This window comes from Protobothrops mucrosquamatus, unplaced genomic scaffold (assembly GCF_001527695.2).
Source record: "Protobothrops mucrosquamatus isolate PMUCROS unplaced genomic scaffold, P.Mucros_1.0 scaffold708, whole genome shotgun sequence".
Lineage (NCBI taxonomy): Eukaryota > Metazoa > Chordata > Lepidosauria > Squamata > Viperidae > Protobothrops > Protobothrops mucrosquamatus.
Window position 1 is genome coordinate 162,722 of NW_015386989.1, and position 17,462 is coordinate 180,183.

The 17,462-nt window shown below is 40.6% G+C and overlaps 1 protein-coding gene across 1 annotated transcript in view; it reads left to right on the forward strand.

The window, feature by feature from the left end:
- CHTF18 (chromosome transmission fidelity factor 18) overlaps positions 1 to 17,462 on the forward strand; it is a 54,912-nt gene that overhangs the window by 5,700 nt on the left and 31,750 nt on the right. The window contains exons 6-10 of the mRNA XM_015818254.1: positions 3,154 to 3,206; positions 11,310 to 11,460; positions 12,940 to 13,152; positions 13,990 to 14,087; positions 16,662 to 16,785. Coding sequence (XP_015673740.1) covers positions 3,154 to 3,206; positions 11,310 to 11,460; positions 12,940 to 13,152; positions 13,990 to 14,087; positions 16,662 to 16,785 — 639 coding nt within the window. The remainder of the gene's footprint in view (positions 1 to 3,153; positions 3,207 to 11,309; positions 11,461 to 12,939; positions 13,153 to 13,989; positions 14,088 to 16,661; positions 16,786 to 17,462) is intronic.

A 17,462-nucleotide genomic window follows, 5' to 3' on the forward strand; every position in this document is an offset into this window, starting at 1 on the left:
TGGCGGCAATGAGCTGGGCGGCGGCGGCGTTCGGCTGCCGGTCCCAGCCGCCCAGCTCATTGCCGCCGCCGCCCAGCGTGTTCCTGCCGCCGCAGCCGCCCAGCTCATTGCCGCCGCCAGCCGGGGCATAATACGGTAAATAAATACGAGCGTAGGGGATCCGCGCGTGAACGAAGCCCCACTCCCCCGCCCCTTTTGCTTTCGCTCCCGAGCCGGCGCTTTTGAAAAGGGCTTGACTCCAGCCTGGGATTCGGAGCGGGAGACGCCGCCGCTGCTGCTGCTGCCCGCGCTGCTGTGGACTTACAATATCCGAGCAAAAGACTTTGCAAAAGACCACCCCGCCAAGGGGGAAAGGCGGGCAGTTGGGCACCGTCTTCCTTCGGCGTCTCTTTAAACGGTGCTCAGATATTGTAAGTCCACAAAGAACTGGGAAAAAATGGTGGCTCGAGTATAAGCCGAGGGGGGCATTTTTCAGCTCAAAAAATGGGCTGAAAAACTCGGCTTATACTCGAGTATATACGGTATTCTTTTTTATTTCCATTTTTATGTCTCCCAGTAGCCATAGGTTCTAGACTGCCCATGATACCAAAAAATATTTTCAGTAGTTTGCCTTGTGGTCTCAATGTCTTTTGCAGAGGTTCTTTTCATTTTGTGGACAGACCGCTCTGTTCCAGTCTCCCCTCAGACACCAATTTTCATATTAGGTCCAGTAATTTGTCCTTAAATCCATTAAAAATGTTACTTTTTTATAATAATAATAATAATAATAATAATAATAATAATAATAATAATAATAATAATAATAATAATAAAGTTGGAAGGGACCTCGGAGGTCATCTAGTCCAACCTCCTGCTCAGGCAGGAAACCCTATACCATTTCGGACAAATGGCTGTCTGTCCAGTCTCTTCTTAAAAACTTCCAGTGTTGGAGCATTCACCACTTCTGGAGGCAGGTTGTTCCAATGGTTAATTCTTCTCACTGTCAGGAAGTTTCTCCTTAGTTCTAGGTTGCTTCTCTCTTTGGTTAGTTTCCACCCGTTGCTTCTTGTCCTGCCTTCAGGGGCTTTGGAGAATAGCTTGACTCCCTCTTCTTTGTGGCTGCCCCGAGATATTGGAAGACTGCTATCATGTCCTCCCTCGTCCTTCTCTTCATTAAACTAGACATACCCAATTCCAGCAGCCGTTCCTTATATGCTTTAGCCTCCAGTCCCCTAATCATCTTTGTTGCTCTTCTCTGTACTCTTTCTAGAGTCTCAACATCTTTTTTACATCGTGGTGACCAAAACTGGATGCAGTATTCCAAGTGTGGCCTTACCAAGGCATTGTAAAGTGGTATTAATACTTCACGTGATCTTGATTCTATCCCTCTGTTAATGCAGCCCAGCACTGTGTTGGCTTTTTTGACAGCTGCAGCACACGGCTGGCTCCTATTTAAGTGATTGTCCACTAGGACTCCAAGATCCCTCTCGCAGTTGGTGCATAAATATGTCTTAACTCCCATTTAAATTAACTTGCATCCCCATTTAGCTACCATAATTGTCAGCCAATATCAATTCTGGTTATAACTGGGTAGAATGGCCCCAGGGGAAGATAGGTGGCAAATAAATTTAACAAATATACAAAACATCATTTTAAAGTTTTTTTTGTATATCAGTTATTATTCCTATCAATAAAAAGAAGAAAGTGTTTTTTAATATCAATATACAGCCCCAGGGAAATTTGTGTTGCCTCCATTTCTACTTCGCTGAAGTTAAAAAACACTGCAGTAGAGTTTTTTCCCAAGCTTTTTCAGATTGTGGAACTTGCTTCTTTCAAGCAAAAAATCCTCTAACCATGAGACACAGTCTAGTGTTAAAAAACTGGCAGTAAAATGTTCCCTGTCAGGTGACTATTAATTCCATAGCAGTTAATCCCACATGTCAACAGCAGCATTACTGCAACATGAGTGTTATGGATTCTGTTAATTAATATCTATGTAGTTCCCATTTATACCTGATGCAGACAGGCAGTCAGTGGGATAGATAATTCATTTCATTGGAGAACATAGCGCATCCAACCCTCTCGCTTCTCTTCTGATTGGAGAGACTTCGAAGTGAAGGCGGGTCCTGAGGATTCTACTTGGTATGTTAATTTTCATGGCTATCCACCCAAGGATGATAAAAAATTCTCTTTTTTAGCAAGACTTGCTAAGGATAAAAAATGTAATTTAATTGGCTTTCATTTAGCCACGTCGCTTACCCAAAATTACATGTATCTGAAAATTGTATCAGATGATCAATCTGCAGAATTCACTTATTGACAATAAATGTGATAGTCACAATCTGTTTATGCAAATTTATATGCAAAAAGTTATTTGAATTTTATAAAATGGATTCCCCAGTTACTATCCCAGAAAATTTCTCCAGTATAAGTATAAAATAAAACTGTTGTATTTGCAAAATGAATATTTCAAATGTACAAAAATTGAAACTTGTATTTCCCAATTATTTTGGAGATTCATTGGCACCGTGATCTTGATTCTATCCCTCTGTTAATGCAGCCTAGCACTGAGTTGGCTTTTTTGGCAGCTGTAGCACACTGCTGTAGCACACTGCTGGCTCATATTTAAGTGATTGTCCACTAGGACTCCAAGATCCCTCTCACAGTTACTACTATTGAGCAAGGTACCCCCTATACTATACCTATATATTTGGTTTTTCTTGCCTAAATGTAGAACCAATAGGATACTTGAAAACTGTTATTCCTATATTATCCAGATAAGATCCCTGCTTAGATAATGAAGATGTGGCATTTGGATCATAGAGGATAAATATCTCAATTTCTTATTTTGTGATTGAATTTTCACTTTGCACAAAGCCAGCATGTAGTTTTTTTCAGCTTAGTCCAACATGTCAACGCAAGCATAAGCAAGTAAACCATGACTTAGCAAATTGTATGAACTAGGGTAATATAGCTGAACAAACCATGATTAATAGCCATAATTTAGCAAAATTTTATATGGAGAGCTATGACATTTGGGGTGCACAAATCCAGATGGCAACTAATTAATAGTCAGAAAATTGCTACTTTCTAGTTTGGATTCCTCTCAGCTTATATCTAGTAGCTCATTTACATGTAAATCTAGCATTCCTGACTTTATCCTCTGTATTTCAGCGCCGGAAGCAGATCCTTGAGTCTTCAGAGCAGTTGATGGAAGTTTTGAGCAGGTAAGCATCATAGCTCCTCTTCAGGTGGCCCAAGGAATCCCTTTGCCAAGTGAGATCCATGGTCTATCGCAGACACTCCGCTTTCATGACCTGATGCCTTCCAGCTATTCTGGGCTTTCAACTCCTGTCACTTCTAAAGAACAACACCACAAGATAGTCAAAGTTCTTATTTGAGTATATAAGTTGTGCTCTTAATTTCACAGGTTATTGTCTTTGATAATAGCTTTCCCCATTTTTTACTTTTTAAAAAATGGCAATGAATTCTAAGCTTGAGAAGGAAAGTTACATTTTCCAAGGTGAAATCCAGACCCTTTTGCTGAACTGCCAAACTCATGCCTGGGTTTTCAGGCTGTAAGCCCCTATGGATAACTAACTTGATTTTCGGGTTCATACAGTATGTTCCATGAGGCTTCAATGAAGTGAGCTCATCTGTGGTTGAGGACCACCCAATGAATATTAAAATTTGATCTCAAGAAAAAGGGAGGTTGGATGGTTAGTACTTGGATAAGAGATTCCAGAGGAAATCCCAGAGCTGTGTCTAGACCGGAAGGATGAAAAGCATTCCAGGAAGACGTCAGTAGCAAATCACTTTCATAATGCTGTGAAAGTGTGTATATGTAGCTTCCAGGAGTCGAGCTTGAGTCAAGAGGTTCTTTAATTTTGTACTTCCAGCCTTGTGGAATTTCCAGCTTCCCTTTTCCAGCTGCTGCTTATTGGCTCTTTCACCAGGCAGTCTATGGGATAAAGAAATTCTGCTTTAAATTTTTTATTAGTTTATCAAAATATAAAATACAAAGAGAATGAAAATAATGGGAAACTAGGGGAGGAAAGGGCGTAAAGGAGAAAATGTAGGATAGAAGGGGAAAAGGAAAAAAGGCATTGATTCTGACTCTTTTTAGCACAGTAGAAGATAATATTACAGCTTCAGCTTTTTGCTTTTACACAATAATGTATACTAGCCACTTCTATAACAACAAATCTATCTAGTCAGCAAAACCAAAATCAAAGTTTCATTTTTTCCATCACAAATACCTGTCCTATTTGGTTGCTGTGTCAAACCAAACAGTTAGAAGTACAAATGACATCGGGTCTGCCATTTGTACCTCTATAACTGTCTGGTTTGATACAGCAACCAAACAGGACAGGTATAGATTTCAATGGATAGTTACGACTGCAGAAAAAACAATCACAGCCAGCCTGCCAGTGTACAAGCCAGAAAGAGGGCTGTGGAAGTATCTACAGACTTCTCACATCCTGGAAATAAACTGTTTCAACTCCTCCCCTCCGGACGCCGCTATAGGGCATTGCATGCCAAAAAAACAAGACTCAGTTTTCCCCCCATACCATCACTCTGCTGAACACTTAAGTCTCTCCGTGCTGTCTTGGGCCTAAGGAGACCTAATCTGTAGTAGGACTGTATTACTATCATCCTTCTCACCTTTCCTATTACCTACTCCTGTTGGTATCTTATGACTATCACTAGTTGGTTGTATCTTATGATTTATGATTTTATCATTTTGTTGCTTGCATGTATACTGAGAGCTTCTGCACTGGAGACAAATTTCTTGTGTGTTCAATCTCACTTGGCCAATAAAGAATATTCTACTCTTAAAAAATATATATATCCAGAAGTTGTTTCCAAATGGAAACAAAAATAGATATGTTCTTTTCTTTGAATAACACAATCAATTTAATCATCTCTACTTTTTTTCCTTGCTGTGGGAAATATTTATTTCTATTTATGCTTATTAACCTTTATAGACATTTATATTAACATAATTTACTATACTCTCAGATTGTTTAACCTTAAAGGGTGAAAAACATTTTTACATCCATTTTAAAACTCTAAACTTTTCTTTAAAAATATTTCTAAAATCAATAAATTCTAATACATCTTTTTTACTTTCCTTTAACATTAATACTTTCAAATTCACCTTTAATAATATTTTACAAACTTTAGGAATTAATCAAGCATATATGAAAAAAAACTCAAACCCACTTCAGACTTCAAACACAAAGCTACATTACATTTTTATTTCAAAACTTATAAAAATCCATCCTGAGTTCAATTATTAAATTTAAGTCACTCCTTCCAGCTTATCCTCACAGAATAAAATATTTTTCTTTTCTTGAATGTCTATTAAGTCTCTTTTTCTCAGTAAATTCTCAACTTTGTTAATATCCATGAAGAAAAAATCCCAAAGTTATCTTCTTGAGAATTTTAGATTTGCTTGGAGCTATAATAATAATAATAGTAATAGTAATAATAATAATAACTTCCATCCTGCGATGATATCTGTAATAACATCAAACATCCATATCTGCCAATCCCAGGTCCTTGGTAAGCACTCGATAGGTAGACAGAATGCCAAATCCAGTCTGAACATCTGGCTGACTGTGCGATGATCCATAATAATAATAATAATAATAATAATAATAATAATAATAATAAAGTTGGAAGGAACCTTGGAGGTCATCTAGTCCAACCCCCTGCTCAGGCAGGAAACCCTATACCATTTCGGACAAATGGCTGTCCAGTCTCTTCTTAAAAACTTCCATGTTGGAGCATTCACCGCTTCTGGAGGCAGGTTGTTTCACTGGTTAATTGTTCTCATTGTCAGGAAGTTTCTCCTCAGTTCTAGGTTGCTTTTCTCCTTGATTAGTTTCCATCCATTGCTTCTTGTCCTGCCTTCAGGCGCTTTGGAGAATAGCTTGACCCCCAATTCTTCTTTGTGGCAGCCCCTGAGATATTGGAATACTGCTATCATGTCCCCCCTCGTCCTTCTCTTCATTAAACTACCCAATTCCAGCAACTGTTCCTTATATGTTTTAGCCTCCAGTCCCCTTTGTTGCTCTTCTCTGTACTCTTTCTAGAGTCTCAACATCTTTTTTACATCGTGGTGACCAAAACTGGTTGCAGTATTCCAAGTGTAGCCTTACCAAGGCATTGTAAAATGGTATTAGTACTTCGTGTGATCTTGATTCTATCCCTCTGTTAATGCAGCCTAGCACTGAGTTGGCTTTTTTGGCAGCTGCAGCACACTGCTGGCTCATATTTAAGTGATTGTCCACTAGGACTCCAAGATCCCTCTCACAGTTACTACTGTTGAGCAAGGTACCCCCTATACTATACCTGTACATTTGTTTTTTCTTGCCTAAATGTAGAACCTTACTTTTTTCACCATTGAATTTCATTTTGTTAGATAGCACCCAGTGTTCAAATCTGTCCAGATCCTCCTGTATCCTAAGCCTGTCTTCTAGAGTGTTGGCTATTCCTGCCAGCTTGGTGTCGTCTGCAAATTTGATGAGTTCCCCATCTATCCCCTCATCCAAATCGTTGATGAAGATGTTGAAGAGCACTGGGCCCAGAACAGAGCCCTGGGGCACCCCACTACACACTTCCCTCCATATAGATGCGGTTCCATTGAGGACCACATGCTGAGTATGGCCGGTCAGCCAGCTACAAATCCATCTGGTGGTGATGCTGTCTAACCCACATTTTTCTATCTTGTCAAGTAGTAGGTTGTGATCTACTTTATCAAATGTCTTACTGAAGTCCAAGTAAATTATATCCACAGCATTCCTCTGATCCACTAATTTTGTCACTTGGTCAAAAAATGCAATAAGATTTGTCTGGCATGATCTGTTTTTGACAAACCCATGTTGGCTTTTAGTAATGACTTTGTTTGCCTCTAGGTGTTCGCTGATTCGTTGTTTGATTATCTTTTCCAGAATCTTCCCAGATATTGAGGTCAGGCCGATAGGTCTGTAGTTTCCTGGATCCATTTTTTTTCCTTTTTTGAAGATGGGAACTACATCAGCTGTTTTCCAGTCCTCCGGTAGTTCCCCAGTGCTCCATGATCTTTGAAAAATATAATTCAGTGGTTCTGAGATCACACCTGCCAGTTCCTTGAGAACCTTGGGGTGTAATCCATCTGGTCCTGGTGATTTGAACTCGTCTAGGCTGGACAGGTGCTCACTTACCATTTTCTTGCCTATCTTAACTTGTGTTTCTGTTCTGTTTTTTATGGCACTATTTTTGATAGGTTGGTCTGTTTTTTCCCTTTGTGTAAAGACAGATGCAAAAAACGAATTAAATAGTTCTGCTTTCCCCCTGTTGCTTGTCACCTTCTTGCCACTTTCACCCACTAATGGACCAATCATTTCCATCAGTTTTTTCTTGTTTTTTACATGTTGAAAAAAGCTTTTTTTGTTATTTTTGACTTTGGTCGCAAGCCTTAGTTCATTTTGAGCCTTAGCTTTCCTCACTTCATCTTTGCAGGCTCGGGCTATTTGCTGATATTCTGCCTTAGTTATGTGTCCCTCTTTCCACTTTCTATACTTGTCCTTTTTATCTTTCAATTTATCAGAGAGTTCTTTATGCAGCCATGCTGGTTTCTTTTGAGAGCTGTTATTTTTCTTCTTTGTTGGTATTGTGCTAGACTGGGCTTTTATTATCTCACTTTTCAAAATTTCCCAAGCTTCTTGAGTTGTTTTCTCCTTGAGGATTCTCATCCATGGAATCCGTTCCAAGCCCTCTCTACGTTTATTGAAATTAGCTCTCTTGAATTCCAAGACTCTAGTTTGACTGTGTTCTATTGCTTGTGCTTCCATAATGTTGAATTCCAATATTGCATGATCACTTCCTCCCAAGATTCCTGTGGCTTCAACACCTTCATTTCGTCTCTGTTAGTGAGAATTAATCCAAAATGGATAATCCCCTAGTTCCCTTCTCTACTTTTTGGAAGACAAAGTTGTCTGCTAGGTTTGTCAGGAATCTGTTTGATCTTCCACTTGGTGCAGAGTTTGTCTCCCAGTTGATATCAGGGTAGTTAAAGTCCCCCATTACTATTGTGATGTGCTTCCTACATACCTTAGTTAGCTGACTAGCAAAAAGTTCGTCTATTTCCTCTGGTTGGGTGGCCTACAGTATACACCTATGGCAATGTCATTTCCCCCCCCTTTTATATTGACCCAAATGCATTCAGGAGTTTTCATCATTGTTGTGCTCTAATTCTGTAGAGATGTAGTTATTTCTTATATAGAAAGCAACTCCTCCTCTTTTATTTGGTCTGTTTCTTTTAAATAATTTAAATCCCTCTAGCTGTGTGTTCCATTTGTGGGTTTCATCCCACCATGTTTCCGTAATGGCAATAATATATCTGACCTCATTAACCTGAATTTCTAGTTCACCCTGTTTCCTGTTCATATTCTGTGCATTGCTATATAGACATTTGAGTCCTTGATGACTGACCCTGTGTTTACTTTCTACATAACCTGTGTTGTGCCTGAGTTCCCCTATTTTCTTACCACCTATTAGGTTAGTGCACTTTGTGTGGCACATGCTATTAAAAGCTTGATTTTGCTTGACAGCAAGGTTGATATTCTTGTCCACACACACATCTATGTTACATGCACTGATAGCCCTATAATTTTTAGATTGCCAGGGACAGGGATGTTCTGTATCAATTAACTCATGTCCCCACACTTTAGTTTAAATATTGCTCCAGAAAATCTGTGAATTTATTGCCGAGTAACTCAGTCCCTTTCTTTGATGGATGCAAACCATCTCTTTTGTACATTTTTTCATTGGACCAGCTACAGACATCGTGACTAATATAACCAAAGCTTTCCCCTTTACACCACCAATTTGCTATACGCTGGCCTTTTCCATTTTGCTCCTTATACACTGGTAAAACCTCTGAAAAAATAAGCCTACAGCCTATTCTGCTAAGTTCCTGCCCCAAGCTCTGGAAATCATTCTGCACAGAGAGTACATCTTTTTGGGACAGATCGTTAGTGCCAAGATGTACAATAGCCTCCACATCACAGTCCTTGCTGGCATTCTTCATTATTTTAGAAATACGCTTCTTGTCCCTACTGGCAGTAGCACCTGGGAGACATCTGACCTCTTTTGAAACCTCTGTGTCCTTTCCTAAATTTACATCCCTTATAATTGAATCACCAACCAGAAGGTGGTTTCTCTTTTTGGATGTCTTTCTGTTCTTGCATGACTGATGTGTAATACCTGATTTGCACTTCTCCCTGTCGAAAACAAGTTCTTCATCTCGGACCACGATCCCCTGCTCATTTGAGTTATCATCACAAATACCTTTATCTGTCTCCTTAATGTCCCTATTAAGTCAGCAAGGGCACTGTATCTGTTGTGCAGGGACACGGCGAAAGCTTTGTGTTTATGGTTCACACCTCTCACCCTGCCAGATCCCACGATTGTCCATATTGCCCTTCTCCTGCAGGATCTTTGTGGTAGAGGGGGCTGATAACGCGGAGGCTCGAAAGACTAGAAGGGCTGAACTGGACACCTAATTTCTGCCTGAAGAGCACAAATTATAGACCCTAGATAAATAATCTCTCTTTGTAGACTAGTGATTTCTTTAACTTATTCTTCTTTCAGCTGCGCTGGGAGGGTTGTGTTTAAACCATCATCGTAATAAAGATTGGTGTCAGATTTGTATTCCAAAGTTGCAGTTAAGTCCTTGCACTGTCAGATATTTCTGAAATTGCCTCAGTGGTTTGGTAACTTTCAATGCATGATTGCAACTCTGAATTACTGATCTTTCCATCTTTGGAACATAATGGATCTATAAAGGGAATAGTTTTCTGAAAGTGTTTTTCAAATAGCTCTCTAAAAATATGCTCAAATTCATGTTTTGCCATTTTCTTAGCTCCTTGTGATCAAGAAATAAATATTTTATAAATCAATTAATAGTTCCTGGCCAATCAGAGTTCATAAAAATCTGAACATTTCAGCCACCTATAACAAAGCAATCCAGAACTACAAATTACTTTAAGACAGTAAAATAAAACCACCTTTCTCCATCAAAGTTGAAAAAAGATACTCCACTTCCTTATTTGAGCTTACCTCCAGGAACCGTCTTCCTTGTCCTTTAAAAATGTAAGTCTCAAAAATGGGACAGATGTTCAAAAAGGAGTAAGAGGCTCTACCTGAAAAGAGCCTCTTTTAGCTAATAAGGATAATCCCATAAAATGATTAAGAAATAAAAGGTAGAATTTTATTGTCGGTTTGAAAAATAAATTCCCAAAGGGCTGCTTTTTCAACAACAAAATGATTGTAGCCCCACCCCCCAGTTGAACGGCTCACTGGCCGTTCCAAAGCACAGCTCCCGGGGCTTCTGCAGAGGATATTGTGGGGTGATTCTGGGACTCTTCCATAATCCAGGAATCACATATAAACTAAGTGAATACTTGTTACTTCTGTTAGTAGGTTGAAAAAGCACAATCCAGAGAGACAAGCCTCCCTGGGTTTCTAGTCAGTCGGCCATCTTCACAGAAAGTCCTATGAGAAAAACAAATTCAAAGGGAAACGGTGATTTGCCACGCAGAGTTGGCACTCACCTAGCAGCAGTTTCTTAAACAAACTTTGTCTTTTACAGCTCCTATGTGATCCCAGAAAAGCATGTATTTGGTTTAAGGTAATTCCATCATACATGTGTTTCCCCCTTTGAAAGAAATTCAGCCCTATAAGATTATGCTGAAATTTACCTCTAGATGAAAGTTTCTCAGATTGTCTTTTTATTGGCTATATGGGAGTTTTCTTGAACAGTGCTGGAACATTCAAAGGCATGCTTCTTGCTTTAACCACATACATCTGTGCATACATCAGAAAACTCCTTAATACCTCTTCCTTATTTTCACAAGCAGAGATTCACAGGATTTCCTTGGCTTGGAAACTGCTTGAACACTTTTGGGTTAAAATCTCTAAAATCAAAGAGTCCGTAAATCTCTCCAATCAGCTGCTGTGTTCTTTGCCTTGATTAGCAAGATATGGATCCATTATGCAAAACGAAATACCTTAATTTGAGAAGGTCATACAGATTGAAGATAGTGTTTTTTCTTTTTCTTTTTGTTCAGCTCTTATATTTGTTAATTACTGCATTGTGTGCCACCAAATTCCAGAATCTCAAAGTTGTTTTCGATAAAACAAAAATTAGCTGACTAGATTAAGCCTTACAGAAAAAATGGGTTTAAAGCCCTTCTAATAGCCAGGTTGGAGCAGAATTCCCTCGGTTCAAGTTTGAGCTTTTCCCAGACATGTTTTCAGCCAGATTCTCCTTCTTGCAGACTGGGGGCTGAGGAAGCTCAAGATAAAGCCCCTGGGCCTAATGGGGAAGAAGAGAGCAGTGACAGATCGGAAGCAGAAGCATCTGCCCAGCACTCTCTCTGGGTTGACCAGTTCACTCCCAGACGCTACATGGAGTTGCTCAGTGATGATGTAAGTGTTTCCTTCTGGGCATCCTAGAGGTCAGGAGAAGGTAGGTGGCTGGGTGCTCCGCATATCTTTTGGGACTACAGTTCTGTACTGCTGACCATTGGCTATGCTGGCCAGACTGATAGGTGTGGACGGATAGATGTCTACAAGGCTAGTTGGATATACTGTTCCCCAAGAGAAGCCCAGCATTCTTGCTGAATTGCATATTTCCCTTAGGTTTCATGTTTTTAATTTAGTTTATTGATTAGTCTAATGGCCATGTCAAATGAAGTAATAGTGTATTGGGATATAACTAATAATGAAGTAATAAAGTAAGATGATCTCAGCAGCTGATCCCAATTTGATCTAGCTGGGAAGCTCTCAGTTGAATTTAGCTCTAAATTCAATTTTAGTTCTAAACTGTGCCATCTTTCTTACTGTCCACGGGTCTGTACCTTGGAAGAGGTTAAAAAACTAATTGAGGACGTCCCAATAGGCTATCCTATTAATTAGTGAGTCCAAACTCTATGCTCTAGCTGAAGCATATAGTTGGCAGTCAAACAGAATATAACTGTCATGGCTCTGACAGATGAAACTCTTCAAAAGAACTACAAGGCATTGTTTACCTTAAAGAATCTTTTATTCGAGAAACTCGGAGTCCTAGTGGACAATCATTTAAATATGAGCCAGCAGTGTGCTGCAGCTGTCAAAAAAGCCAACACAGTGCTAGGCTGCATTAACAGAGGGATAGAATCAAGTTCACGTGAAGTATTAATACCACTTTACAATGCCTTGGTAAGGCCACACTTGGAATACTGCATCCAGTTTTGGTCACCACGATGTAAAAAAGATGCTGAGACTCTAGAAAGAGTACAGAGAAGAGCAACAAAGATGATTAGGGGACTGGAGGCTAAAACATATAAGGAACGGTTGTTGGAATTGGGTATGTCTAGTTTAACGAAGAGAAGGACGAGGGGGACATGATAGCAGTGTTCCAATATCTCAGGGGCTGCCACAAAGAAGAGGGAGTCAAGCTATTCTCCAAAGCGCCTGAAGGCAGGACAAGAAGCAACGGGTGGAAACTAATCAAGGAGAGAAGCAACCTAGAACTAAGGAGAAACTTCCTGACAGTGAGAAGAATTAACCATTGGAACAACCTGCCTCCAGAAGTGGTGAATGCACCAACACTGGAAGTTTTTAAGAAGAAACTGGACAGACAGCCATTTGTCCGAAATGGTATAGGGTTTCCTGCCTGAGCAGGAGGTTGGACTAGATGACCTCCGAGGTCCCTTCCAACTTTATTATTATTATTATTAAACAAAGTATTGGCACTACATAGTTAAAGCCAAAAACTGAATCCCCCTGCCCCTGGGCACAAAGTAGCAAAGCACAAGACCAAAACAAGGTCTGTCACATTTGCCTGTTTTAATCGTTTGGTCCGGTTTGCGATGTGATTTGTGTATCCTGGAGTTTCATCCACTTCATCATCATTTTTTACTTCAGTACACAAATCGGTGCCTCCTGAAGTGGCTAAAGCTGTGGGATGTGCTGGTGTTTGGGAAGGAGAAACCCTACCGGAAGGTGCCACTGCCCTCCGGGATCCACCCTCCTTTCAAGCCTTCCAGAGACCAGGGAACCAGGTGGAAGACCAAAGCAGAGATGACAGAGGAGGTGTTGGAGGCTGAACTGGACCAGCACAATCGACCAAAATTCAAGGTGGGGAAGCTGGTCACTGTGGCAAAGGCTCAGTTGAAAGCATAACCTTTGTACTTCAGGTTAGATCATTTTAAGCTAATCCATCCTTGACAAGAATTCCTGTCCTACAAGTTGAAAGTTGCCAAGGAGTGGTGAACTCACAGCAAAAGTTAGATGTGAATTCCAGATCCAGTAGGTTTTTTTCATATACGCATCAGACGGAAGCTTGCACATCCAGTGTTATCTCATTGGCACATTTTACTACTGCTCTTCCACTTTCCATTTTGCATCTGTCTCAGCCTTCAAAGCAGGCAGAAAATCTCTTCCTCACAAAGGAGACCCTTAGGAATGACTTCATCCCCTTCCTGGCTTAGAAAAGAAGGGGCTGCAGTGCCCTTAATTTTTGGTGCCAATGAAATTTGGTACTGCTGGTGAACGCTACTACCAGTGAAATTGGGTACTACTGGTGAATGCTGCTTTCTTTTTTCTCCCTCGACATAAAAGATTCTTCTCCATTGTCTTCTCACCACGTTTTCCTTTTTTGCCTTCTGCTAATCCATTTGTTCTTTTGGAAATTTTAAATTGTTCCACAAACTCCCCCCCCCTAAAAACTGTTGACAGTTTAGGGCACATGGTATCAACATTCACACCGATTGCAGGTGTGTTTCTTTGTCTCCCACCTTCTGACTCTAAGTGAATAACGCTCCTGGGGATCGAAGGTTATAAATGCTTATTTATTCATCCCTTTCCCCTCCCTAATTTTTAGTTTTTGGCTATTATTTTTTACACCACACTGATCAGCAATGAGTTTTGGAGAGCCTTTAAAATGGCTATAAATCATTTCTATTCTGCCTGTAGATTGCTCTCCTTTGTGGACCACCTGGCTTGGGGAAGACTACTCTGGCTCACGTCATTGCAAAGCATGCTGGATATAATGTGGTGGAAATGAATGCCAGGTAAGTCGTAGTTCCCTTTTCTCAGCTTTAATGTTAAAGTCAGGCAAAACTGCTGGACAACAAAGTGGTGAGTGCTAGAACACACTTAGTAGATAAAAGAATCTAAACCCCTAAGATCAAGTCAAAAACAGGCTTCTGTTTCTTTTCTGTGATGTGTTAATCTCTGATTTTACTGTACAGTCATTGCCTTCCTGCCCGTCTGCCCTGTATCCATGCGAGCACCTCTTCTCTCCTTCTGAGTTTGATCAATAGACCCCAAGAGTAGCGAACATAGCATTGGTTCCCTTAGGAGGATTTTCACACAAGGGAAAGGAAAAGGTGCTGTTGGGTTGAGCTGGAGAAGGAGAGAGAATGGCTCCATAAGCTTTGGCCATTGAAGATTTGTTGATTTTAGCAAGAGGAATACAAAATAATAGAGTTGGAAAGGGAAGTGCCATAATGGAGAATACTGTACATGTGAACTAGGATTAGTTTTCTTGGTGTTTGGCATTTTCCTTACAAATATTCATTACCTTCCTTGGTAACATCATCAGTCTGATGTGGGGAAAGTGAAAAATTTTTTACTGTTTTTTATTAGTGAATAGAATAGAGCTGGAAGGGACCTTAGAGGTCTTCTAGTCCAGCCCCCTGCTCAAGCAGGAGGACCTATACTATCTCAGACAGGTGAATGTCTAGTCTCTTCTTGAAAATCTCCAGTGATGGAGCGCCCACGATCTCTGGTGGCAAGCTGTTCCACTGGTTAATTGTCCTCACTGTCAGGAAGTTTCTCCTTAATTCCAGGTTGCTTCTCTCTTTGATCAGTTTCCAACCATTGTTTCTTGTCCTTCCTCTGGTGCTCTGGTGAACAACCTGACCCCCTCTGCCTTGTGGCAGCCCCTCAGATACTGGAATACTGCTATCATGGCTCCCCTATTTCTTCTTTTCTTTAGACTAGCCAAACCCAAGTTCCGCAGCCGTTCTTTGTATGTTTTAGTCTCCAGGCCTTTGATCATCTTTTTTGTGATATGGTGACTAAAACGCTGCAATATTCCAGGTGTGGTCTTACTAGGGTTTTATAAAGCGGTACTAATACTTTGTGTGATCTTGATTCTATGCCTCTGTTTATACAACCCAGGATTGTATTAGCTTTTTTGGCTGCTGCTGCACACTGCTGGCTCATAGTCAAGTGATCGTCCACTACAGTCCTAATGTAATGCCAGTTCAGTGTATTCTAAGAAATGTGTAGTATGGTGAATATTGCTGAGCTTTGCCATATAAGATTTTGATATTCAGTCAGATTTCTCAATATTTTCCTTTTTTTTGGTAGTTTTCTTATTGTGTGCTACATATTTGAAGTACAGGTGGCCCACTCATTCAGTGATTGTTCAAAGTTACAAAAAGCACTGATCAAGTGTTCCTTATGATCCTTGTACTTGTTTCATTTGCAGCATCCCCATGGTTGCATGATCGCCATCTGTGCTCCTGACAACCTGTTCACATTTATGCCAATGTCCCATGGTCACATGGTCACCATTAGCTACCTTCACTGCCAGCTTTCTACATGCAAAGCCAACGGGGAAGCTGATAGAAGGTCACAAATGGTGATCGTGTGATGTCCTCGCTTAACAACCTGTGATGATTCACTTAACAGCAGCAGCTGGAAGTGCCAGAACTGCTGTCACTAAGTGGCAAGTCATGTGTCACCACACTTTACAATTGCATCCCAATTAACTGTATTGGAACCAGCTGAGTATGGAAGAGCACCAAGTAACAAAGACCTGAGATCTTAATTTTGTCCTGTTAATAATCTAAGTCTTGTAATCTAAACAATTTATTGTCTCTGTAATGACCAAATTTCTCTGTGGTTTCTTCATCATAAAAGTTGATATTCGGTAAGGAAACAAGGAAAGATGTTTGGACTTATGTTTTACCTATATTTATTCCAAACATTAATTGTAAGTTAACAACAGTAATTGGGAAGGGAATTTTCATCACTATGTGATGCGGTCATATGGTGTGATGTCATATGACCATGTTGCCTAATAACAGCAATCTTTGCAGTCTGATTACTGTCATTAAGTGGAAATCGCAGATTATTAAGCAAGCACCTTCTCACAATTTCCTGTCAGCTTTCCAAAACAAAGTCAGTGGGGACGCCAGCAGGAAGTTGTGACTCTGGACAGCTAAGTGGCTACTACAGCCCAGGGCAAGTGCAGCTAGGCTAGGGATGACCTCTGCCAGCCCAACTGACCTTCATTGTCTTTTTCCTCCCAATGTTAACAAGACACACCTGAGCTGGCCCCTGGTGAAGTCGCAACTACCTCACCCAAACACTGCAGTGGAAGCCCGGTTGCCCTGGCTCAGGACTAAGCACAAAACTGCAGCCATCCCATCTGCAGCTGCACTTGCTGTCTTGAACTGCATGCGCCCTGTGCTCAGCTGCCCCCAGCTGACTTTCCAGCGTCTTCTTACTCCTCCTGCTGACAAGGTGCATCCAGCCTGGCCCTTCATGAGGCAACCGCTAGTTGCACGAGGCTTCTTCCTGAGGTTGTGGTGACTTCCTTAACTGTCTTTAACCCAGAATGTTTGTTTTAGTGACGACCGTAACCCAGATGTCTTCCAAATACAAATTGAGGCTGCCACTCAGATGAAATCGGTGCTGGGAGCCAATGAGAAGCCGAACTGCTTGATCATTGATGAGATAGATGGAGCTCCAGTGGTAAGGGAGTCTTGGCTGATTTATCAGTCAGTTCTTCTGTATTCTGCAGTTAATGATGTGAGAGAGCTTGACCTTCTCTGTGAAGCCCTGTGAAATAATATTGGTCGTTCCACATTCTCCTCTCAGGGATAAACACATCTAGCTCTCCTCAATTGCTTCCTCCATCTTAACAATTTCTGTGAATCTTTGCTTTTTTGCCTTCTGCTAATCCATTTGTTCTTTTGGAAATTTTAAATTGTTCCACAAACTCCCCCCCCCCCATGCTGAGTCCACCATGAAAAAAATTTCCCTAAAGAATAATGAACATTTTAAGATATGTGAAAGGAACAGCAGAGGCAACAGTGAAGCATGTTTTCTGCAGTCTGTTTAAAAACATTTTAAACAATTTTGTCCAATTCACCACAAGCCAAAAAAAAAAAAAAAGGTAAGACCCCTAGATGGACTGCAGAGAAGAGTAACAAAGATGATTTGTTTAGGAGTCTGTAGGCTAAACCATATGATGAATGATTGAGGGAACTAGATATCTCTAGCCTATTGAAGAGAAGGATTTGGGGTGACATGATAACTGTCTTACAGTATTTGAGGAGCAAGAAGTAATGGGTGGGAGCAGGTTAAAGAGACATCCCACCTAGAACTAAGGAGAAATTTCCTGACAGTGAGAACAATTGGTCTGTGGA